Source organism: Enhydra lutris, unplaced genomic scaffold (assembly GCF_002288905.1).
Source record: "Enhydra lutris kenyoni isolate GAN:26980312 unplaced genomic scaffold, ASM228890v2 scaffoldscaffold5, whole genome shotgun sequence".
NCBI lineage: Eukaryota > Metazoa > Chordata > Mammalia > Carnivora > Mustelidae > Enhydra > Enhydra lutris.
This window is the reverse complement of record NW_019154089.1, coordinates 28245996-28272360: the sequence shown is the minus strand read 5'-3', so window position 1 is coordinate 28272360 and position 26365 is coordinate 28245996. Positions and strand designations below refer to the sequence as shown.

Here is a 26365-nt window from a genome sequence, read left to right as displayed (position 1 = left end):
TTCATTTGTTTTTGTTTGTTTAGTTTCCACTTACGAGTGAAACCATATGTTATTAGTTTTTCTCAGTCTGACTTATTTCACTTAGCATAAGTGAAATAGCATATCGTCTCAAATGGCAGATCTCATCTTTTTTGTGGCTGCATAATATTCCATTATGTATCTATAATAACTTCCTTATCCATTTGTCTTTTTTTTTTTTAAGATTTATTTATTTATTTTAGAGACAGAGTGTGCCCATGAGCAGGGGGAGGGGCAGAGAGAAAGGGAGAGAGAATCTAAACCAGACTCCCCACTGAGCACAGATCCTGACGTGGGGCTCTATCCCATGACCCTGAGATCATGGCCTGAGCCAAAATCAAGATTCGGATGCCTAACCGACTGAACTGCCCCGGCGCCCCTGCATCCATCTCTTGATGGACACTTAGGTTGCTGCCATATCATGGCTGTTGTAAATACATGCTACAGTAAATGTGCATAAGGGTGCAAATATCTATTTGAATTAGTGTTTTCCTTTTCTTTGGGTAAATACCCAATTGTGGAATCATTGGATCATAAGATGTTTTTAATTTTAATTTTTCGAAGAACCTCCATACTGTTTTCCACACTGACTGTACCAATTTACATTCTCACCAATAATGCACAAAGGTTCCTTTTTTTCCACATCCTCATCAATACTTGTTACTTCTCATCTTTTTTATTTTAGCCTTTCTAGCAGGTATAAGGTGATGTCTCATTGTGGTTTTGATTTGCATTTCCTTGATGATTAGTGATACTGAGCATTTTTTTATGTGTCTGTTGGTCATCTGTACATCTTCTTTAAATAACTTTTAACTGGATTTGTTATAGGGTTTTCTTGGCTTCTAGCATCCAACTTCCCTTCCTATCTGGAGGAACTTTCCTGCATTGTAATCTTGTTTGTGGGCAGTTCCATGTTCCTCATTCCATTCTCTGACAGCCAAGGCCTGTGAGCTACGCTTGACTCATTGGATGCTTTTTCTTTCTTTCTTTTTTTTTTTTTTTAAAGATTTGTATTTATTTGAGAGAGAGCAGGGAGTCTGATGCAGAGCTGGATCCCAGGACGCTGGGATCATGACCTGAGCTAAAGAAAGATGCTTAACCAACTTAATCACCCAGGTACCCTCATTGGATGCTTCTAACCAAGACTTTGAATCTCAACTGGGGCAAAGAAAAGGAAATAGGATTTATTTGCTACTATTACAGCCCTGTCTTGGGCATATTCTTCCAATAAAAGATAATGAATGCTTTCTTGCTTCTTGATTAACAGAGTTGCCTGAGTCCTGCCCTTTTTCTTAGCCTGTGTTTCAGGCCTCCAGGTGATTCCGTGAGCCCCAATATCTTTCTAGTGAATCTTCCCTCTAAATTTTTTTTTGAAGATTTTATTTATTTATCTGACAGAGACACAGTGAGAGAGGGAACACAAGCAGGGAGAGTGGGAGAGGGAGAAGCAGGCTTCCCGCCAAGCAGGGAGCCTGATGTGGGGCTCGATCCCATGGTCCTGAGACCATGGCCTGAGCCAAAGGCAGACCCTTAATGACTGAGCCACCCAGGTGCCTCTTCCCTCCCAATTTTTACCTAAGATACAGTCTTTTCGCTTGCATCCAGCAATCTTGATAGCAGAGAACATTATGATCTAAGCACCTCTGTCCTAAGTAGTACTAAGTAAATGTGACTATAGTCTTATATTTTGATTCTCATCAGCACCACCCATATTTTTTTTTTAATTCCCTTAGGATAGCCCTGTTCCAGATATGTTCTAGCTAAAAATGAAAAAATAAAAATAAAAATGAATTACTATATCTGCTGTACATCTGGCACATGGTAGATACCATAAAAATGAGATTCATTTTATACCTACCTTTTAGTTTCTTTACTGAGATTCATCATCCAGAATATAAAAATAAGGCATTTGGGAAACACCCTTGTCTTAACAGTGTTTCTACAAATCTACAGAGATATATTTTTACTTTGGTTCGCTAATCTTAAGAGTACCAATCATTTAGGCTCCCAGCTTCTCCTGTGCATGAAATACCTTGCTATCTATATTTCCTTCCTTTGAAGTTTTTATTTAGTCGGAAGCTTTAAGAAAGAAGGTGGAGATTTTTGGATTCTCTCTCTCTCTCTCTCTCTCTCTTTTTTTTTTTTTTTTTTTTTTAAGCTCTTTGAAAAGGAGGCAGGTAGTAGTCACTTGTGTCAGTTCTGCTTGTGCCGACCATATTGCTAAGATGTTCAGGGCAGAAAGCACACAGGGACTCAGCAGGTGCCATCGTAGCTTGTCAGAATAACATTCATTCTGCCTGCCCTTGAGTATGATGGGTGTTTGGCCATCTGTATGAATGTCTGAGTTGTTAGAAGTGTTAGAAGAAGCTCAGAAATGAGAGATGTATCTGGGTTTCTTCAAACTTCCCAGTAGTAGCCTGAACAAAATTATTGCTCTGACCCTACAGGTGAAGTCCCTTCCTATAGTGCACTCTGCCAACATACTGACTGTCTTCAACATGACAGAAACCACATAAACCACTTCCTTTTTTATTTTTATTTTTTTATTTATTTTTTTTTTTAAAGATTTTATTTATTTATTTGACAGAGAGAGATCACAAGCAGACGGAGAGGCAGGCAGAGAGAGAGAGAGAGGGAAGCAGGCTCCCCGCTGAGCAGAGAGCCCGATGCGGGACTCGATCCCAGGACCCCGAGATCATGACCCGAGCCGAAGGCAGCGGCTTAACCCACTGAGCCACCCAGGCGCCCCACCACTTCCTTTTTTAAATTATTTTACAGAAAAGTAATAGCTCATATTTATTGAACCCTTATTTTCCAGGCACTGTGTTAGGAGCTTTATGTATATTATCACATTAATCCATAAAACTATAAAACCTCATATTTTAGATTAAAAAAACTAAGGCTTAGAAAGATCTGGAACTTGTCCAAGATCATTCATTTAATAAGTAGCAGATTCAATAGCCAAACTATGGAAAGAACCTAGATGTCCATCAACAGATAAATGGATAAAGAAGATGTGGTATATATATACAATGGAATACTGTGCAGCCATCAAAAGAAATGAAATCTTGCCATTTGCGGTGATGTGGATGGAACTAGAGGGTATTATGCTTAGCGAAGTAAGTCAATCAGAGAAAGACAATTATATGATCTCCCTGATAAGAGGAAGTTGAGAGGCAACGTGGGGGGGTTGGGGGTTAGGAAAGGAATAAATGAAACAAGATAGGATCAGGAGGGAGACAAACCATAAGAGACTCTTAATCTCACAAAACAAACTAAGGGTTGCCAGGGGGAGGGGGTTCCGGAGAGGGTGGTTGGGTTATGGACATTGGGGAAGGTATGTGCTATGGTGAGTGCTGTGAAGTGTAAACCTGGCAGTTCACAGACCTGTACCCCTGGGGCTAATAATACATTATATGTTAATAAAAAATAAAAAATTATAAAAAAAAATAAGTAGCAGATTCAGAATTTGAATTTATGATGGTGTACATGCCAGTGGGCGTGGTGTTTAGTTTCATTTTGAGTAAATGGAAATTAAGTGATACCCAAATTGCTATTCCATGCAAAAGATATAAACATAGGAAACCTAGGTTTTGTGTTTTAAGCCTCAAGAATGCAATTGATGATTAGCCATATGGCCACATGCTTCTCTGTGTCTGAGATTTAGATAAAACTGACCCAGCTCTTAAAGTCAAGTTGAAAAAAACAAAAGTCAAGTTGCTGCCTATTAAGTAGCCTAACAAAAGCTAACCTTTTTGTTCTCTTATATTGTGGGAAATGATGTAATTGTCGGATCTCTTGCAGAAGAGAAGAGAAGAGAGCACTAGACTAAAGGAGGAGGGAAATGCGCAGTTTAAGAGAGGAGGTAAGACACTTATATCAGCACTGATGTCTGGTCATCTTGATTCCTCATTCTGTCTTGGAGTGTGACAAAACACCAAAAATATTTGGAAACAGCTAGCGAACCTAAACTGCTAACAGTACATTGTTGCTTCCCAACGCCTTGGAATTTGATTTTTCACCGGGTCCAGATAACCTGCACCTAACGGTGACCAATTACACTGTGTCTCTTGGCACCTGCATACTTTTTCTTTTATGTACTCCACTATAGAACCAGAGGTAGGGCAGACTTTTCAGCTGATGCTTTGGAAAACTAATCTGGAACATTAAGAGGCTGTTTGTTTCTTTGATGTAAAAGCAGGGTCCCCCTTCCTCACTTGGAACAATGCTGTGAAAACTGGCCCAGTGGTTCTAGCATGGCCTGGAAAGTGTTTTGCTTGTACTTTAGTCTTTCATGTGCCTTTTTCTTTGGCTGCCTTAAATAGAGAGATGTTCTGCTTGTCCTTCTGTGTTTCTTATATTTGCTTAAGAATAATTAGTGTTCATTCAGTTAATTTATGGGAACTATTTGATCTTATAATAACCTTCTATCACATATGTAAAGTGTATATGCTTTAGAAGCATATCAGAACTGGGACGTCTGGGTGGCTCAGTCGGTTAAGCCTCTTCCTTTGGTTCAGGTCACGATCCCAGGGTCCTGGGATGGAGCCCCACAGCAGGGCTTCTTGCTCAGCCAGAAGCCTGCTTCTATCTCTGTCTCCCGCTCCCCTCTACTTGTGCTTTCTCTCTAACAAATAAATAAAATCTTTAAAAAAAAAAAAGAAGAAGAAGAAGAAATATATCAAAATGCATATCCTTGGGGCACCTGGGTGGCTCATTGGGTTAAGCCTCTACCTTCGGCTCAGGTCATGATCTCAGGGTTCTGGGATCGAGCCCCGAGTTGCGTTCTTTGCTCGGTGGGGAACCTGCTTCCCCCTCTCTCTCTGCCTGCCTCTCTGCCTACTAGGGATTTCTCTCTCTGTCAAATAAATAAATAAAATCTTTTTTAAAAATGCATATGCTTTAGAAAACTAAGAGTAGTAACATTATCCCCTACTTTTTAGATTTAAAATTTTTTTCATTATATCTGGTTTAGCAATCATCACTTTTTTTTTCCTAAGTACTAATGGTTCTGATTTTGAAAGCTTATCTCTTTGTATTTTAGTGTTAAATATTTCAGACCTGAGAAAGGTATGAACAGGCAATTTTCTTTTAGTACCCCGACCATAATTCTGTGTATGACAGTGAGTAAATAAATTTATCACCATTTTCTCTTTTAAGGTCTTTAGCCAGCTACTGATTTTTACATTGTTGCTCTTAGCTCCATAAAATATGTCTCCAGACATTTTAAGGAAGCAGTTTTGGCCAGCTTGACTGGATGAAAGCATATCTTTAATGAAAATACGTACATAGAATTTTTGTCTTTATCCCAAGCCATTGATCCTAGATTTTAGTCTCTTTCATCTGTCCAGTTCTCTAATCCCCTTTCATTATTCCTTACTAAATTGATAAGCCAAATGAAAGTTAAACATACAGAACATTCTACTTGAGACCTTTGTTCTGTGAATGGAAAGCTATGCATTCTGAGATACTATCGAATACAATAATACCAGGAATAAAATCATAATGACCTCTCAACTTTTACCTTATCCTCAGATTATACAGAAGCTGAGAGTTCTTATAGTCAAGCCCTTCAGATGTGCCCATCCTGCTTCCAGAAAGACAGGTCTATTCTGTTTTCAAATAGAGCTGCTGCAAGGATGAAACAGGTATGTGTCTTTGACCTTTTCTTTTTAAGAAGCACATGAACTTGCAGTGTTTTCATAGGATAGATTCTGTTTCAAATTAGCAGAGGGGCTGTGACTCTGATCTCGGGGTTGTGAGTTTGAGCCCCATGTTGGGTATAGTGATTAGTTAAAAATAAAATCTTTTTTAAAAAGAAAAGGGGCTTAAAGTTGCTGCCTCCGTTTTCCTGCACATGTATTTCCCTGATGTAAAGGGCATAGGGAAGATAGGAAAGTATTTTGAAAAAAACTGAGTCAGATTACTGCTAACATTCCTTATGAGAGTGGCTGATTGAACGCCTTCATGGAGAAAGGCTGACAAAGTCTCCACCAAACTAGGGCAGGTTAATGAAGCAAAAAGCCAAGTAGTGCATGTCCTAGAAGAGCTGCAGCTGCTTAATTTAGGTCTCTGGAATTCTCAATAAAGACTCAAAGGGAGAAGAAACCCCGATGAAAACTCTGGACTTGGGGGTGCCTGGGTGGCTCAGTCGTTAAGTGTCTGCCTTCGGCTTGGGTCATGATCCCGGAGTCCTGGGATCTATCCCCGAATCGGGCTCCCTGCTCAGCTGGAAGCCTGCTTCTCCCTCTCCCACTCCCCCACCTATGATCCCTCTCTCCCTGGGTCTTTCTCTGTCAAATAAATAAATAAACAAAATCCCCCCCCCCCCCAAAATTAAATAAATAAATAAATAAATAAATAAAACTCTGGACTTGAAATGCTTATTGCTAGGATTCTGATTCTCTGCCAAAAGTGTGGACACAGGGAGAAATGTCCAACAGTTGGGATGAGGGGTGCCCCTAAATGTAAAACAGGTATCAGGGAAAGTTCAAGAGCATTTTATATTTCCAAAGGATTGAGAACCGAGTTAATGAAGGCTAATGTTCAGGTGTATTGGTTTTGTACAACATTGGTACTAAAAGTTAGGTTTGTTGGTCCTAAAAGTTAGCGACCTAGATGGCTCAGCTGGTTAAATGTCTACCTTGGGCTCAGGTCATGATCTCAGGGTCCTGGTGTCACAGCATCACAGGGTTCTTGTCTCACGGAGTCAAAGAATGAATCCCGCCTACACAGAAGGGCAAAGTGAAAGTTCATTAAGTGAACGTGAGAGCAGAAAGCAAAGAAGAAGCTCTCTAGAGGGAGAGAGGTCCTGATAGGGCCTCACTGCGGGCTTTTAGTGGCAGTCTTTTATTGAGAACTGGGAAGCTTGTAGCCTTGAGCTTCTTGTGACTCCTTGATTTGAGCATGGACTATTGATAACATCCTTAATGACTTAATTCTTTGAGGTTTGGCCATTTTCTATGATAGTGTAGCCACCAAAGAAAAGTGCTTCCTAACACCTGAGGCCAGGTAGTCTGTTTGCTTATCTCTTGTTCACTCTGGTTTAGCACTTCTGCCTGCCAAGAATAGTGTCAGAGCCCAGCCAGGGGCCCCTACTTCTCCCTGCCTATACCTTAACCCTGTCCTTATTTATTGGGATTGAGCACCACATCCGCTCCCAGCTCATTTGGGAGCCTGCTTCTCCCTCTTCTGGGCCCACCCTCCCCCCTTCCTGTGCTCGCCTGTAGGCACTCTCTCCCTCTCTCTCTCTCTCAAATAGATAAAATATTTTTTAAAAAATAAAATAAAAGTTAGATTTGTTGCTGATTGTCTGCTATTCCTATTTAGTCAACATAGTCAATTTCAGTGGATTGAAATGATGTAAAATTTTGGCAGGGGGTGGAGGGGAAACCATTTGTTTAAATATGGCTATTTATATCCAAAGCACAAAGAAGAGATTATTTAGCATACCTTTAAGCAACCACAAAGCAAGGTCACAATTGGGTTAAATTTTTTTTTTATTGTTTATATCAGGTATTTATTATGTCACTTTCTCTTATTGCCTGAAATTCTCTAGAGCCTCTACCAAAGTCATTTTTGATGACCAGGTTTTTTTTTTTAAAAGGGGTGGGATAGGGAATACTTGAATGACTGCACATCAGGAAAGGGTTTGTGTTTTGTTTTTTGGTTCTTTTTGTATGTTTTATTATTGGATTCAGTTTCTAAGGTGAAGTATTTTTAGAGTGATTCATATCGAATGGGAGAAGAAATAATTAGAGTATACAAACAGACATTTTATGTTAGAAGAAATAATACAGGGGCGCTTGGGTGGCTCAGTTGGTTAAGCATCTGCCTTCGGCTCAGGTCATGAACCCAGGGACCTGAGTCAATGCCCACTCAGTGGTGAGCCTGCTCTCCCTCTCCCTCTGCCATTCCCCCCTTCCACACTTGCTCTCTCTGTCAAATAAGTACAATCTTTTAAAAAATAAAATAAAATACTTGTTTTAAGTTTACATAGAACAATATTCATTAATATATTCTACCACTGATCGGAATTCACACTTAGCTGGAAAAAATCTTTTGCTTTTACTTTTTAGAGATATCTTGTCACGTTCTCAGACTGGAAACTCATTATGAAATGAGATCAGGGATGTCTTCGATTTCAGGAAAAGGCCATTTGGCTCCTGAGATTTGGGAATCTTTGTTTCCATGGATGCTAAGTTATTGATACTGCTTGGGTTGAGCTAGCATAATCGACTAGTTCTTAAGTTAGGAAAATGTGTATGGTCTTGCTGGTCTTTCACATCTGAGAAGAACTCAGAAGAAGTTGTTTTATGACTATTTCCTATATGAAAGATAGGTTTGTTGGTGCATGTTTTGTTTTATTCTTTTAAATTGTACTCTTAATATTTTAAGAAGATTCTATAATTAGAGACATGAATACTTCCAGGATTAATGCACTAAAGTGATTTAAGGAGCATATTCTGAGGTTTTCAAGAAGTGGTGGGTTAACTGCTTTAAGAAGAATTTCTGAAGGCACATTTGCAGGCTCAGCATCCCTGACTGAGTGACCCTGACCAAGCTTTACATTTCACATCTGGGAAGAAAAAGCAAACTGGAGTTAAGGTAGAGTTTCAGCTCCAAGCCAGGCTACACAAGAGCAGACAAAGCCCTAAAAGTGTAGGCCCAAAGTTTTGTGTACATTATGGTATGTGTATCTTATATAAGTTATGAAAGGGTAGCAAATAGGTTCTGATTTTTTTATACATGGCCCTTTGGAGACTACCACTCTTAGCAGCAAATAACGCCTGAGGGCGACTGTGACCGCAAAGGATTCTGTGGTAAAATACCATAATTACTTGATCTGCGGAAGCTGATTATTGATAAGCTGCACTGCAACTTAGTGGTCTCTTAAGGGCCCAGAGAATATCACCACAAGTATACACATAAGTTGTAAAGATTTAATCCTATTCTAAAGACTTTAAAATATGAAATTATGTGTCTTAGATTTATAGAAATATGGTAAATTGAGAAAATCCTGACTTACCCGAAGTTATACAGATTTCTTTACTATAGGACTTCATAGAGCTTGTAATATGTGAATTTTTAATGATGAACATTGGAAGAGATATACTATATTCAGTGCCTCGCAGATGACTCTGGAACCTTTTTTATTTGTTATGGGTAAAATAAAATTTATTTTATACAAATAAAAAACCTTTTTTATTTGTTATGACCTAAAATTCACCACTTTAACCATTTTAAACTGTACATTTCAGTACCATTACGTATGTTCACAGTATTCAGCCATTTACCACTGTCTAGTTCCAGAACTTTTCCATGGCCCCAGAAAGAGACCCTCTACCCATTAGATAGTCACTCCCCATCCTGGAATTTTGATTGAAGTCTGAAACTCAGTTTGATAGACATTGTTCTAAAGTATTGTGCAAAATATTTAGTATTTTCTACAGTAGCCATTATGGGAGTATTGAACAGTTATTCCTTTTTTTTTAAAGATTTATTTATTAGGGTGTGTGCACACATGTGAGAGGGGATGGGGCTGAGGGAAAGAGAATCTCAAACAGGTTTCCTGCTGAGCATGAAACCCAATGCAGGACTCAACCTCATGACCCTGAGATCATGACCTGAACCAAAGTCAAGAGTTGGATGCTCAACCCACTGAGCCCCAGGCTCCCCTATTGAACATTTATTTGAATTAACATTTCTGTAATATTGTAGAAAACTTCTAATTTGGGGAAAATAGACACTTTAGAGCTTGAGGGGCTAAATAGCAGGTCAATGTCAGAGCTGGAATTACAGTCTAGTTCTTTAGATGTCCATCGTTTTTCTCACCGTGCCTTGCTTCTAGATTCAGCGAGGTAAATTAGATATCTTATTTCGTGAAATGTTTTGTATTTTTGTTTCATCAGTGGTTAAATTAAGATTTATAACCAAGGCCTGCCTGAGTGGCTCAGTCAGTTAAGCATCCATCTCTTGATTTCAGCTCAGGTCATAATCTCAGAGTCCAGGGATGGAGCCCTGCCTTGGGCTCTGAGCTGAGCGTCAGAGTCTACTGGAGATTATCTTCCTCTCCCTCTGCTCCTGCCCCTACTTCTCTCTTTCTCTCTCAAATTAATAAATAAAATCTTTAAAAAAAAAAAAAGATTTGTAACCGAGACTAATGACAAGCCACGCTGTGTGTCTATAATGAACCATCTGTATGCTTTCTGGAAGATACCACCCTGGGTGTGATAATATAACAGCTTAGCCAAAGAGGAGAGTTATGAACAGTTACTCATATTCACTCATTTGCCCTGCTTATTGATCATAACTTTCTCTCAGTATCAGCATTCTAATGCGAAGTACCTTACAATATAATAGGTCAATTCCAACAGTCTTTAAAGATGTTAGGAAGAAACTACTTGAATACTTTGTTGCTAGGAGGCTTGCACATCAGAGCTGTCACCATATTTTGAATTTAAGCTTACTGTAAATAACATGCATGTTTCCATGTGATTTCTTTGAAGAGCATCGTGCATCTCCATGAGCAGTTATTAATGGTCAGCTTATGTCATTGAGCCTTTGAGCCATTAAGATTGAACTAGGGTGTCACATATTAATGTTATATTTCCTTTTAGGACAAGAAAGAGATGGCCATCAGTGACTGCAACAAAGGTACAACTTTTTAGTCTTGTTACATGTTATATAAAAGAGCATTACCTCAGTTGGACAAAGAGTCAGGTGTGTGTAGTTGACCCTTAAACTGCATGGATCTACTTATACATGGCTTTTTTTTTCCCCCAATAAATACAGTAAAGAACCCGAAATGTATTTTCTCTTACGATTTTCTTAGTAACATTTTCTTTTCTCTAGTTTCCATTACTGTAAGAGTACAGTATGTAAAACATAGAACATACATAGTACATATTAATCAACTGTTTGTTGCTGGTAGGGCTTGAGGTCAACAGTAGGCTATATTAGTAGTTAAGTTTTGAAGTAGTCAAAAGGTATATGGATTTTTGGCTGTGCGACGGTTGGGGTCAGCGCCCCTAACCCTCGCGTTGTCCAAGGGTCAACTGCGTATGTGTATACCCTCGCTCTGGGACCTTTAAAGAAGCTTTATAGTTAAGCCTTCTTAGAGGTGCTATATAGTAGTCATCTTAGCATAAACACGCATGTGGATGGATAGTTCTGTCAATGTATCCTGTATTAGTAAGTATGTGAAGAAAAATTCAAAGCTGCCTTGGCAACAGAAGCTTGTGGAACAGAGTTCACTTCCTGTAGTGTCTAAATTACTTTCTATGGGAATTGAAATTGAAGATCTTAGCTGCTACTAGGGCATCTGTATCTGTGTGTTCATAGAGAGGGGCAGCTGCGGTGAGGGGCAGCTTCTGTTAGGGAATTGGTACTCCCCTCACATGCAGTAATGCTTCCAGACCCACTTGCCATCATTTGAATTACCTTTTCAGGTTCCACACAGTGAACTAAGACTTTGCTCTCTGATTCCTGAATTCTATTACGGTCTTTTCATCCCACTAACTTATAGAGATGCTCCCAGCCATAGGATCTCTTTGGTTTTTGGTTGGTTGGTTGGTTGGTTGGTTGGTTGGTTTGGGTTTTTATCCAGAGTTTTCCTGATAGCCCAGACCATTGTCTTTCCTTTCTGATCAGCTTGGTTTGGAGAACACACATAATCATCCTTTCCTTATATCTTACTCTTGAGTTTCTAGGAAATTACTAGTTTTTAGAATTTTTTTTTTCAGCCTTCCATCTTTTGGATAATACTTTCTCAGAGAATTGAAGAGTTAGTAGGTACTCTGTATGTTATCTAGTCCTACTTATGCTGGCATGAATTCCTATCCTTTTTTCTTTAATTAATCACCTTCTCTGTTGGCTTTCTTTCTTTATACTTGGTATTTCTTGATACCTGAATGAAACTGCTAGTATCTTTGAATCTAGCAAAGTTCTTTTTACCTATTATACGTTGGCTGGAACTAATTCTGTTCCATGCAGACTTGACATCTCAAGATTCTTGGATGTCTGGTAAGCATTGTAGATTTAAGGTATCCAGAACAGACTGGAACCTCCCCAGTCCACTCACCCACATACCCATAAACAACTTGCAGTTAGGCTTTTTTCATTCTTATAAAAGGCATTACAACCCATTCACTTGCTTATTCTCTTTTTTTCATTCCACATAGTTAAATTAATTGCAAGTCCTGTGGGTTCTAATTCAAAGACATATACTTAATCTGGCTTTTTCTCTCCCTCTCCACAATGACCAGCTTAGCCAGCATTCTCTGTCATCTGGACTACTACAGTAGGCTGCCAGCTTTCTCACTGCTTTCATTCTTGTCCTCCACATTGCAGCCAGAGGGAGACGTCCTTTAAAACTGTAAATCAGATAATGTCTCTAATCTGCTTGAAACCATTCCAGTGGTTTCTCATCACACTTAGGAAAAAGTGTAAGTTCCTTTCCTGGCCAACAAGGCCTCTGTGATCTGGTCTTTGCTTGCATCACTAACATGCCAAGGTTGTTACTGTTTTGGAGCCTTTACTCTTGTTGGTCCCTCTTCCTGGTATATTTCTCCTTTCAAATGGCTGGTCTCCTTCAGATACTGCCTTTTCATAGACTTTCACCACTGTCTGAAGTTACCTTATTTCCCCTTTCACTTGCATTTACTACCTTGTTTCATTTTTCTCTGTAGCACTGTGACTGTCTGAAATTATATACCTATATGCTGTCTCCTCTTGCCTACTAGAGTAGCTTAAAGCTTTGTGTGAAGGAGAACTTTGTCTTGTTTACCACTATACTCCAGAGATACGCTACATGAGATACAGATATTAGGTACTAAAGAAATCGTTACTGAAAACATGTATGAATAAAAATTGAGTATATTACTTGAAGGAAAAAAGTTATGGAGCCATGACCTTGCTTTCTAACAGAAAAAGAAACAACTCAAAAGAGTAGGAGAAATGCAGTATAGTTGATCCAAAACGTGGGCGTAGGATTTTTAGAAGGGCAGGCATTGCTGGATAAAGGAAAGGATATTAAGCATCAGTGACCTAAAGGTGTTGGAACAGAAGTCTGAAGGAACAATGAAGGTTTAGCCAAAAATATAACCTTGGTAGTCAAGGCATAACCTTGGTTGCTGAGGCCTAGAAAAGAAAGAATGATAGCAGAGTCTGCCAGCAAACTCTTTTCCTTCCATTCTTTAATTTGTACTTTAAAATTCTCTCTCACTTTTGCACTGTGCACGTGGGTTCTGTGTTCTCGCCTATTCTGAACTAGACAAAGGGCAGGTATGTGAAAACAGGACTTCAGGTGTAGACCTGGGTTTCATAAACTACAGCCAGCAAGTCGGATCCAGCCTGCCGCCTGCTGTGGACAGCCCCCGAGCTGAAACTGGTTTTACATTTTTAAATGCTTGGAAATCGAAATATTTCGTGACATAGGAGAATTACATGAAATTCAAAGTTCAGTTTCCATAAGCAAAGGTTTCTTGTAGCACAGCCATCTTTATTTACTTCTATATGGTCTGTGGTAGCAGGGTTGAGTAGTTGTGACAGAGATGGTCTGTCCTGCAAGATGGAAATTATGTATTGTCTTGCCCTTTACAGAGAAAGTGTGCCAGTGCCAGGTGTGGCCTTTGACAAATGACTTTTCCTTTTAGACCCTTGGAGGATGATTAATAAAGAAACACAATATTGCTGGGCACATAGGCCCTTTTTCTTCATGGTAACAATGATTTCTTCTCTTTTTACAGCAATTCAGTTAAACCCCGGCTATATCAGGGCAATATTGAGGAGAGCAGAGTTGTACGAGAAAACAGACAAGCTAGATGAAGCCCTGGAGGACTATAAATCCATATTAGAAAAAGATCCATCCATACATCAAGCAAGAGAAGCTTGCATGGTAAACCTGATTTTTAAAAAATATTTTTTGTTCTGTTCCCTGTGTTGCTACTCATTGAATCTTAAATAATCCTCTGGGACCAAACTACTTTCCCTTTATACATTTTTAAGGGCGTACCAAATATATGGGAGACCTAACTTTGAAGTGGTGGTCACAGACCCTCTGTGACCATGTACCATTTAATCTCCATTCTTTAAGTGTTAACTGTGTAAACCTTTAATCCATAGGGTTAACAAGAACTCAGTTTCATTGTTGGGCTACAGAAATCTTGTACAATTTTAGTCCAAAATGAGTCTGGATATTAGAGGTAATAAACTTCTGGTTCTCTGCCCATCCTTTTCAGTCACCAAGTTTCTATTTACTATCATATGGCCAGCATACTTCCAATTAAATTTGTTCCAGATTAGCCTTCTTATCTTTATTAAAATTACTTACTCTTGTCCATGACACTAGAGATCCTCTTGGTTCTAATAAATATCATAATATTTTTATGTCACTTGTGAATTAGCTAAATGTTACTGATTTTCTCCCCTTCAAAATAACTGCAGGGGTGCTTGGAGGTGCAGTCGGCTGAGGGTCCGACTCTTAGTGTCAGCCGGGATCATTATCTCAGGGTCTTGAGATGTGGCCCCACGCTGGGCTCCACAGGGAGTCTGCTTAATATTCTTTCTCCCTCTGTCTCTGCCCCTCCCACTCGTACTCTCTCTCTCTCAAATACATAAAGTCTTTAAAAAAAAAATTTTACTCTCCAGATCTGTGCCTCTAGTTTAGCAGTGCTCTTAATCTCTAACATGCACAGCAACATATATTCTAAAAGACATGCTACAGAATCGGATGTATAAGCATTATTGCCCCCCAAATAGCGGGTATTCAAATAAGTTTGGGAAACACGGGCTTCATGAAACAGGTTTCTTCACTGCCAGACTTTTCAGAGAGACATTAGGATGGAGAGGTCCATCATAAACGCCTGTGCACAGCAGAGATCGCAGGCCTCCAGCAGGGGGAAAGGAAGCCACAAACCTGTTTTATTTAAGCCAGACTTTTGTTACGTGTGGGGTTTTTTTGTGATTTTTTTTTTTAAGATTTTATTCATTCATTTGACAGAGATCACATGTAGGCAGAGAGGCAGGCAGAGACGGGGGGGTGGGAAGCAAGCTCCCTGCTGAGCAGAGAGCCCGATGCAGGGCTCGATCCCAGGACACTGGGATCATGACCTGAGTCGAAGGCAGAGGCTATTTTTTTATTTTTTTAAATCCTCTTCCCTCCTTTACCTCTTCATCACTGCCTCCCTGATTAAATCCTGTTGACCCCCAGATCTTAGTGGAGATGTCTTGTCCTCAGGGAGACATTTCTGATGCTTCCCTGGTCCCTGGGCTTGGGTGACCTCGTTCTAAACCTTCAAGGGGCCCTATAATTTTTCTTTAAATCGCTTATTTATTGGTGTACCTTATTCACATTTATTTATGTGATTATTTGTTAATACCTGAGGATTTTGTTCCCTGTTATATCCCTAGCACCACGTGTGGATTATAACAATTCACTACAGATTGAGGAATGATGAATGAGCCCTCCAAGCCCCACGTAGTCTGACCCCTGCTTTCTTTCTGACCTCACTTCCACCACTTTACTCGCTCTCACTCTCTTAGAGCCCCACTGACCTCCTTGCTTTTCCCCAAACCTGGGAGGCATGCTCCTGTGTCCAAGCCTGTCTCAGTCTGCTTGGTCTGTCATAACAAAATAGCACGGACTACATGGCTTAAAGAACAGAAAGCAATTGTCTCAGTTCCAGAGGCTGGAAGGCATGATCAAGGTTCTAGCAGGGTTTGCTGTTTGGTGATGCTTCTCTTCCTGGCTTATAGATGGTAGCTGGGTCCTCACATGGTCTTTCCTTTGAGCACAGGGAGGATGAGGAGGGGAGGAGGAGCAGGAACCGAAGACAGAGGCTTAATCCACTGAGCCACCCAGGCACCCCTGTTGTTTTTTTGGTTTTTTTAATTGAAACCAACATTTAAAAACGGGAAGATTTTACTAGATAAAAATCTAAGGGGCGCCTGGGTGGCTCAGTGGGTTAAGCCGCTGCCTTCGGCTCAGGTCATGATCTCAGGGTCCTGGGTTCAAGCCCCGTGTCGGGCTCTCTGCTCAGCAGGGAGCCTGCTTCCTCCTCTCTCTCTACCTGCCTCTCTGCCTGCTTGTGATCTCTCTCTGTCAAATAAATAAATAAAATCTTTAAAAAAAAAAAATCTAAGACCCCTCTTAAAAATTGTGAGATGTGGACATCCTGGGTCCTTCTTGAACTGCTGTTATTGGCATTCAGCTGGAACTCTTCGTCCCTGACCACACCACTCTCTATTGCCTGCCCGAACGTGGATTCCTTTCCTTGTTTACATTTCCTGTCTGGCTGCTGAGAGTGTTTGAGCCCCTGCAACGCAGGATTTCCCACTCATTTCAGACCTGAGGAATGTTGACTGATCTCCCTGCCTTAATGTCCTAAGTGGTTTGGGTTTTGTTTTGCTTTGTTTTTACACTTGAGATGAATTCCTTCACTAATAACTGATCTTTTATTTATTGAGAAGTGGAATAATGGTAGACAAACTGATTTGGATCATTAAGACATAAGCAGTTTGAAACCGGCTTTAATCCTTTACCTGACTTTTAATATCTCTGAATGGTGGTAGGATTGACTTTAATTTGAATGAGGAAAAGGAATGGTTCTTAAAATCTTAGCCAAACTCTTGGTAGCCTTTATTCTTATCACATTGGTTTTAAACCTTCTATAAGAGGGAGCCTTTTATATTGGTTGTTATATGCATAAAGAATTTATCTTATTTTGAATCATTATAACTGGGTTGTTAAAACTAAAATTGCAGAGTACTTACAGCCAATTACAGAGCTAAAAGCAGCTATATAAGACTCTAATTTCGATCATTGGTTTTCAAGTGGGATGATTTGGTTTCCGGGGACGTTGGCAGTGACTGGAATGGTACTCTGGGCATCTAGTGGCCAGGGATGCTGTAAACCTCGTACTGCACAAGACTGCCCTCACAACAAAGAATGACCTAGTCCAGAATGTCAGTAGTGTCAAGACTGAAAAATCCTAGGTAGCTGATTCATTTAGAGATAGCCAATATTGATCTGACCACCTCTTAGCAAATTAGATTATACTAAGGAAGGACTTCAAGTTAAAGAATACAAGTCAGCCAAAAATTTAAAATATGTAACCCAGAGTCCCACCACCTAAATACACCACTGTAAACATCTGGAATGTATTCTTTCAGAAATTTTTTTGTCTGTATATTTACCAGATTTTTATTGAGGTCCTCCCTGGGCCAGTGTGCCAAGAACTGGGAATATAACAGTGAACCAAACAAAACTCCTGTGTTTGTGTAGCTCACCCACAAATACTTTTTTTTTCTGTATTTAATAGGATCTTACATATGTACATCATCTGATCTCTCACATTAAGCTTGTTTATCAAATTCAAAATAAAGCCAAAAGATTTTTCATCAATCCTTGTTTCTCCTCTTTTCCCCTCAGAGATTACCTAAACAGATTGAAGAACGTAATGAAAGGCTAAAGGCAGAGATGTTAGGTAAGTTTGCTTCCCTTACTTTCCCATGATCCTAGTAGCTAGGAGGCGGGGTGAGGGACAGCAGGATTTGGTATTCGCTGGAGGAGAACACAACAGTTAGAAATAGCTTTGGGGTCCATCATTTGTTGTGTGAGCCTTACCATGGTGCTAGCGAGGTCTGAGCTGTCTTTGACTCCAGAAGGGTTAGAGTGGCTTAAAGAGGATGTCAGCTTTTGAAAAACGAAACTTCTATTTTGTTTTTCTTGAGAAATTTTCCTAGGTTCAGGAATACAAACGTGATTCAACCTGGGATCCCACTAACCTCTATTTCAGATCATGAGTTTCATGAAAACAGTTGGATTTCTTCATTGAGTAAATAACTTAAGTTCTTAATTTCATTAGAATACAGAAACTGCAAGTCAAAATCCTGTCAGAACCTAGGGAATGTTTGTTTTGAAAATGGCATTGAGAGTTCCTTTAGTGTTTGGAGAGGGCAGCAATTAGGAGTAACTAGTGAGGGGACGGAAGACTGTGAGTGGCGTGCAGGGCACGTGGACTCATGGGTTAGTTCTCGTATCTGACAAAGCATTTTCTAGTTGGAATCAGAGAAGCCCTTCCATGAATAGTCTGCTTGACCAAGGGGAGGAAAAGTTCTTGGACAGAGACCTACCCAACATACTCTTCTCCTACCCTGTCTGAGATACCCCTGCTCAAGATCTGTTTTGTGTTCTTCCTTACAAGTATTTTCTAAAATTACCATGTGAATTGAATTTAATATATTGCAATCACATGGGCCTAAAGGAAAAATCTTAAAATAAATTGAGGTTGGCTACTTATGGCCTTTAGGCATTATATCCAGAGAAAGAGAACATATATTCCAAAGGATCACTCTGCTAGCAGAGCTGATTGAGAAGCCATTAAACGTAGACAGTCCACAACCCTCTGGCCCCTGCTGAGAACTGTTTTTAGAGTTGGGGAGACTTCTGGAGCCCACCCCAGTTTTTCCAAAAGACACTCCCTAATTACATATTTAAATTTGACACCATGTTGGAGTAGAAAAATTATTTTGAAGGTGCTCTTTCTCAAAGAAGAGGGAAAAGAGCATTTTCCAACTATTCTAACAATGACTCTTTGTTTTAGAAAAAAGATAGTATGTGTACTTAGCTGTGTTTCATGCTGAGAGAGATGATGTCGGGGTGGCCGTGGTGGACTTGGAGAAGACCCATAGGCATTGTTCTCTGGGTCCATTTTTTTGAGCCAGTATGAAACCCTAAAGGGATGGAATAAACTGAATCTTGCAGCCGTTGTCAATTCCAGATGGAATCAAAACTTCATTTTTCCTTGCCTGGCTGGCTCAGTCACTCTAAATTCTCATGAGCTGAAGTTTCTGTCTCCTCAGCTTTGGGTTTTACTTCTGTTGTCCTCTTCGTTTGAAATATTCAAGCTGAATCCATTCTCAGTTGCTTCTGTAAGGAATTCTCTCATCAGACTTAAGCAGTTTAAGTTGTGTGGTAAATATGATGTCAGTTTGTTGTTACACAGAAATAGTGTGAATGGCCGAACTCCTTCATCTCCTTCCTAAGTATAATGATCATGAATAAGATATTGCTTCTAGGCGTTCCCCACCATCGGAGAGCCTGAAAGGGAGAAACCGCTCTCTGAATGGAACCTCAGCCCCACAAAAGCTTCCTGAAGTTCTCCCCTCCCTGTTACAGAGGACATAACTGTGCTTTATGCGCTGTGAGATCCTTGGAGGCTACTCGCTCTGCAAGATAATGCCATCCCTTAGACATTCCGAGCAAGCTTTGCAGTGGACTGCACGATTTTTAGTTTTGGTTTCTCTGGAAACGCTGGCTTCTGCTGAAAAATTGGCAGTTAAAGATTTGAAAAACTGTTCAACACTGCTTGTTATTGGCATTTACGAAGTTAGGTAATTATTTAGCAAGGTGAGCTTTTATTTAGGTTTGTTCAATAATCTTTGACTTGCTTTTTCAAGTCAAGTAACTTGACTTCTTTTTTGTTAGAAGAGCCATGTAGCTGCCTCCATGGGGAAAAAAAAATCCCAATTGGAATAATGAAGGGGGCAAAACATACTTAAACATATCACTCCTCCCTTTCTAGCCTATCATTTAGAAATATCATTAGGACAGGCATGGAGACCCAGAGTGGCCGTCAGTTCTAGTGCTACAGCCCTTTGTAGTCACAAGGAACAGCTTCAGATTTGAGGAAAGCGGTCAGCAGCTGTTACGTTTCCTTTTGTCCTTTTCTCTTGGAAGATTACCCTGTGGCTATGATAAGGTAGGAAATGTAAGGTTTAAAAGGACTTAGGGTATGATCAGTGGTGCTGGACAGAGCACCCCGGGAGGCTCAAACCTTTTTTAAGGGACTGGTAGTACTAGTTAGTAATCAATGCCCTATTTATTTGGCTTTGCTCAAATCTAGTGATTTTCACTTTTTTTAAAAAAATAGAACTTCTTTTTATTTTTTAAGATTTCATTTATTTATTGGAGAGAGAGACAGAAATAGCGAGAGAGAGCAGGAGCAGGAAGGAAGGACGGGTAAGCAGGCTCCCCGCTGAGGAGGGAAGTCTGACTTGGGACTTGATCCCAGGACCCTCGGACCACAACCCAAGCTGAAGGCAGACGCTTAACCGACTGAGCCACCCAAGCGCCCTACAGAACTTTTTTTAAAAAAAATCTTACATGATTACACCAAATTAGAACAGCTAGTAAAATAAAAGCAAGGAAAAAAAAACTTATATGAAACCACAAAGTAGAAAACAAAGAGTGGTATTTTATTTGTATCAGTTCAAATGTATAGCATTTATTATAATCAGAATAACCAGGCAAGTTTGAGGAACGTAAGAATTTGAAATGGGATTTGATGGTAGGCACAGCCTCCTGAGTATCTATATCTAATTTATTTCTGAGTTTGACTTCACAGCCTTAAATTTTTTGTCCACCTAGGTAAATGGTAAAAACAGTTTCAAAGGTAGAACTGATGAGACCTTTTCAGAATCCCTGAAGCTCCTCAGCTCAGCTGGCGTACACCGAGGGCCGAGGCTCAGTGTCTGATCCGCACGCAGGAGCGCCTCGAGAAGCCTGGCTGCTTAACCTTGTAGGGGAGACAGACCAGTGCCTTCCTGGGGCTCAGCTCCGTGCACACGGGGTGACGAGCCGAGCCTCATCCTGGCAGCAAGATGAGGGCGAGAGCTGTGTATTTGGGAGGCCACATGATGATGCGGACATAGATCTCTGGCTAAACCTCAGGTGCAAACAGAAAAGAATGGGAGGAAGACTTGTCGTCATTATTTGTAAACTGTTTTGTCCTATATCCTGGCCTGGCCATGATATCTCAAACAAGTAGAATTGCTAAACATCTGTACATGTATGTTTGTAGTTCTTTCTTGATCTCCTGTCATCTCCTTGTACTGAACTGCGAGGTGGAAGATACAGTTGTTTGCTTTCTCCGAAAAGTAACGTGGGTTATTTTCACATCCTGTAAGAGGGACACTCTGCGCAGGCAGCCTGTCCCGCCAGTCACTAGAGACAGGTGTCCACAGTTAGTTTTCAGTACCAGGCTTCTGATCTTGATTCCGCTGGCCAGATACAAAAGCAAGTTATTTGGGAGGGGCTGGTTCGCAGAATGCATTGTTCAGACCAGCTTCCCGTGCGAACTTGTTCAAAATGCACATTGTTCAGATTCCATCCCCGTCCTGCTGAATCGGAGATGGCGGGGGTTGGGGGGGGGGGCAGTGGGAGGGAGCATAGCACTCAGAGTTCTGATAACCCCTCTCGGTGTTTCTGGGCCGCGCTGGAGTTTATCCAGCACTGTGTGGGCATGTGACTGCTGTGTGGGGACAAGTCCAGGCAGCCCAGGAGAGGACCTCGAAGGGAGTGATGGAGGTGCTTTGTGGGGATGCGGCCAGGAGTGGTCAGCCTCTCTGCTCTGAGCGGTTCCTCCTGAGCAGAAGCAGTGTGTCATGAATTTTGCCTTCCCCTCTTGTGCTGTAGCTGCAGCAGAGGAAAAAGAAAAAGCAGATATTTCACAATGCACTAGACTTGAGATCGCAGACAGCTCTCTGTGGCCAGCCATTCCTTTCCACGTTCCATTTCTGGTGTTTATTAGGACAAGCTGTCACTGGAGAAATGAGTCAGCTCACCGTGGGTTGTCACCATTTACCGAGTGGGTAGGGGTACAGGGTTCTAGTACCAGCTCCCTTACCCAAGGTCACAGGAGAGTCTTGACATTGTCACTGACTCTTAAAATTGCTGAAGCCATACATTCCCTCAGGGAGTATCAGTGTGTATATTTTCACGGCTTTCTGCCTCATTTCCTTGTTGTCACTCCTTCAGCTCCTCTCAGGAGAACCATTCCCGCGTCTTTGACAGTTCTGTCAGGCTTATTTCAGCCTCCACTTTCACCCGAGAGCTCATCTAGGCATTTGGTTTGGCTGTGATTTTTATCTTCCATATTCTGTGCTGTCTCTTGATAAGCTTTTTACTTAGAGGAAACCAAGAGACAGCTTTTGTGGCTTAGGGCCTGCCTCATAAGAGGAAATGCAGTGTCAGGATTCAGCTGTATCCCATTGGGCCCAAACACCAGGGATCTTGAGGTGAAAACAGATGGCATTCCTGGCTCCCCTGGAGTAAATGGACCACTCCACAGTGAGTATCTCCAAAGAGAAGTTACACATGATGTGTCCATTGGGTTATTGTGACGCAGTGATGCTTAGAGGCTTAGAAACTAATATTGATCAGATCTGGATCTCTTGTCCTAAACATTCTTGTCTGAACACAAGCAGTTCTGGACTCTTCTCTTTGCCTGCAATCTAGGCTAACAAGAGGAGATCCTGAGTCAGGGACACGTTGACACGTTCTGGCTGAGTGATGGTGCCAGATCTGCTGCAAGTAGAAATAAAGAAACCCGACTGAGTACTGCCCAGATAGGGAAGGTGTCGAATGTGGCAGCCAGCGCAAAGGGCGGCAGAGAGGCTAACTTGGCAGATGATCCTGTCTTAGGGACTAGGAGGCCGCACTAGTCTCAGGCGTCCAGCCTGACTCTAAACAGCATCAGGGAAACTCAGTGTGACTGTGTATCTGTTTATGAGCAGGACTTGTTCAGTGAATAAATGCCTTCTTTCCTGTGATGCTGTACTAACTTTCTGTGAGAACCGCCTCCAGGGTCTCCTCTCCTGATTCATTCATCCCTTTGCCACAGTGTTACTAACTGAGAGCTCAATTCTCAAACCATCAGCGGCCTTCCCTGTGGCACAAGAACAAGAGACCTGTGGCCTGGCTCATAGGATCCCGCCAGGACGTGCCCTTCCACCTGCCTTTGAGCCCCACTGGACACGCTGCTCGCCCTTGCCTGCCCTTCTGTATGCATTTATTCAAACCATGTTTGCCTGCACTGTCCGTTCCCTCCGTCTCAAGTGGCTACAGTCCTGTCTGCCCTTGGGTGGTGATTCAGATGCGCACTCTTAGACGGGAATCTGCCAGATCTCCCCTCCTCCCTGCCCCCTGGGAAGGAGTCCTCTTACTCCTCTCCTGGCACACTGTATCTCCACTTACCTCTGAACCTTTGGCTTCCACGTGCATGGCTGTCTTCCCCTTTGCAGCTCATCTGCTTGTGGTGCCACCACACACAGCAAGATGCCCCACATGTGAACTTGGGACTGTGGGTCAAATTCAGGTCTGGTAATCTGTGGTCTTCTGATGCGGAAACTTTCCCACTGTGTGTCTCTAGTAGGTGTCTCAGGCACTTGGCCTCCCTTGTGTTCTTTTTTTTTTTTTAAATAATCTTTTTTTTTTTAAAGATGTTATTTATTTATTTGACAGAGAGAGATCACAAGTAGACGGAGAGGCAGGCAGAGAGAGAGAGGGAAGCAGGGTTCCTGCCGAGCCGAGAGCCCGATGTGGGACTCGATCCCAGGACCCCGAGATCACGACCTGAGCCGAAGGCAGTGGCTTAACCCACTGAGCCACCCAGGCACCCCCTCCCTTGTGTTCTTGAGCAAGCGGAACTGCCTGTGCTCTCGTCACAAGATAATAGAGTAAAACTGTTGCGGAATGTTAAAAAGGCTGAGAAGGAAGGAAAACGACTAATAGCCCCATGTGTAGGTTGGGCCCACAGAGAAGCAGAACCATGATTGGAATAGAAGGATGAGAGACTGATTGGGGATGTCCCTATAGCGGGGATGGGCGGAGAACTGTCAGGTGCCTGCAGAGGAGAGAGGAAGCCCGTAGGAAAAGTATCACGCAGCAGTGCAGTGCTAAGAAAGTTCCAGCAGAGACAGGAGCCACAGTTGCCTGTCAGAGTTCCTGGTCTGCCCCTACCATGCTCGGTCATGGACGGGGACACGCCGCCTGCAGTGGGAGAAGCATGTTTTCCTGAGTGCCTCTCCACAGAATCAGTTCAGCTCAAAGGGCCAGGCTCGTGGTGGCGGGCAGGGTCTGCAGCCAGTCCGGCAGAGGGAAAACCTGCTGAAGGCCCTCAGTGTCCCTCTCCGTCTGCAGCTTGAATGCCTGGCCCCTTGCCATCTGTGACACGCGGTGGCACGCCAGCGCACGGTAACTCCTGGTCGGTACCTCTGAGCACTGATGCGTGTGATCTCTCCTGAGACGCCTTCCTCTCAGCCCCTGCACGGGCCTCTGAGCTCTCCGGCCCGGGGCACACCCACCCTTGTGTCTGTGTCTCCTGGCCAGACTGAGAGCGTCCCAAAAGCCAAGAACCAGCTTTACTCTGTAGCTCCCGTCACGCCACGGGGTAGATACTCTACAGTGGCTGCTCCGTGGTCATCATGCTGTGAAATGGCCTTGCCAGTCCTAGCGGTTCGGGCGGGGGCGGGGGGGGGGCACTATTGCTCCCGGGCAGCGTGATGTGAAGATGTCTTGAGATTCAGTCTCACTTCACTCACTCCGAAGAGCCAAGGCTTGTGCCAGCGGTGACATTTCATTCGGCTTCCCTTCCCCGTCCTCCTTCCTCAACCCCAGGACAGACTGCCAGCGCTCTGGGTCACTCCCACTTGCCCGAGGACGCCCCCTCCTTTTTGTGCTTGCTGTGGCCCCTACCTGTGCATCCTTCCACTCGAGACCGTGCCCCGGCCGGCACCTGTGTGCAGGGATGGGCTGTGCCGGCGAGTCTCGGTAAACAGGCACGCCCGGCACATGTGTTCAGGTTAGGGTTGGGAAGCCTGCCTGCAGAATGGTCAGCCTGGGTTCTGGGAGCTTCCTCAGAATATGGAGAGCTTCTGGGGGCTAAATCTTAGACTGAGACCGAAAATTCTTTCCGTGAATTATTAGAAAAGGCCTTGACATTTAAAGGCCATGTGTCTGTAAGTTCTTTACCTGGGCTTCACTTCAAGGTGGAGGCCTCAGAGGGATAAAGTTGATACATGTGGGAGGGCAGGAAAGAACCTATAGCTCCGATGATTAGGATTTCTTTCCCTTTGACCCCCATTCTCCTCTCCATTGGAAACAGACCTGCAAGAAAAATTAGAACAGTTTAGACAGGGTCAAAACTGTATATTATTCTATCCCAGTCAACATTTTCCAGAACACTCTTAGTTTCAAATATTGCCCCATAGGTCCCTATAAATCTCTCAAAAGTCCTGAAAACTCCAGCTTGAGGCATACAAACTCCGTGGCAGTCAGTTTGGCCATCATTCATCCCAGGGTTTGTGTCCTTGGTTCTCTAGCCAGTCTGGACAGAAAGCTGTGCTTTCCCAGAGGGAGCCAGCAGGGCTCCCTCACAACCATCTCTGAAATCACAGGCATGGCGGCGGGGGCGGGGTGGGGGGTGGTACTGAAGTGATGATATTGCCAAGGGGACTAAAAGTTTCATAGTTTTAAAAGCAGCAGTTGCTTTAACTGCAGAGAGATGCTTTTTATATTTCATAATCAGATAAGGCAGGATCAGTTGGGGTCTTCTGTTTCTGTTTATTTCCCATATCTATCTGAATTTTCCCTTTTACATTGCAGGTAAACTAAAAGATCTTGGGAACTTGGTTCTTCGACCTTTTGGACTCTCCACAGAAAATTTCCAGATCAAACAGGATTCCTCTACTGGTTCCTACTCCATCAATTTTGTTCAAAATCCAAATAATAATAGATAACAAAGTTAACAGTAGCTTGTAAAGCTGGCTTAGAGATTGTGTGCTGCTTACTATTTAGCAAGGGGGAAGGCCCTGCCAGTATTTAACTTTTAAAAGCATTTTATCTCAAAAATAGGCTATCTCCTAGGGCCCAGTGCTCCCTTTTCCCTCTTGTTTTATAATCAGGGTGAAATGCACTTCTGATGTCATAAGCCTAATTTGATTCCCATTTTAAGGTGGTGTCTGTGCAGCTGTTGCCCTTGGTTCTGGCTGTTCTTGGCTTTGTCTGGGACGAGGCCTGCTTGTCAAGGCTGACTTCCCTGAGCTATAACACGCGAGCCCAGCCAGAGTATCTCCTGTCCCAAGCAGACCTGCCGGTTGGAGACTACCCAGACGTGATTCCTGGGGTTCCTGCCTGCTGTCCCGTCTCCCTGATTACTCACACTGCCCAGGCTGCCGGGCATGGGCTCCGGCGGCTCCTGGTTTCCTCTGTGGTAAATAAACGCTTTCTGTGACAGTCTGAGCTGGCTTGTGAATTTTGTCCCCATAACGACAGCTAAAGCAGAAGTCTTCTCTGGCTTCGAGAGCAGTGTTGCTGAGTGTTACCGGAGTCCACAAATCTGCCCAAAGTCTTGGTTGCCACCTCGAAGATGATCTTGAAGAAGTGACCATTCTACCGCATACTAGAATGCAAAAGAAACTCCATCTCACAGACTGTCTTGGGCCTCTTCAGGTTTGTGCAGATCATTATGAAGTGAGTGTCTTTGCCCAAGAATCAGTCTTAACA

General features: G+C 42.4%; 1 protein-coding gene across 4 annotated transcripts in view; it reads left to right on the top strand.

Annotated features, from left to right (window-relative positions):
- LOC111140837 (tetratricopeptide repeat domain 1) overlaps window positions 1-26098 on the top strand; it is a 43364-nt gene extending 17266 nt beyond the window's left edge. For 3 of the 4 annotated variants that reach the window (XM_022493047.1, XM_022493048.1, XM_022493046.1), the window contains 6 exons: window positions 3823-3883; window positions 5554-5666; window positions 10638-10674; window positions 13767-13915; window positions 17450-17504; window positions 25466-26098. In XM_022493047.1, the coding sequence (XP_022348755.1) occupies window positions 3823-3883; window positions 5554-5666; window positions 10638-10674; window positions 13767-13915; window positions 17450-17504; window positions 25466-25599 (549 nt within the window). In that variant the 3' untranslated portion in view covers window positions 25600-26098. The remainder of the gene's footprint in view (window positions 1-3822; window positions 3884-5553; window positions 5667-10637; window positions 10675-13766; window positions 13916-17449; window positions 17505-25465) is intronic. The other variant, XM_022493049.1, reaches the window with a different exon arrangement.
- Window positions 26099-26365: the final 267 nt, after the last annotated feature.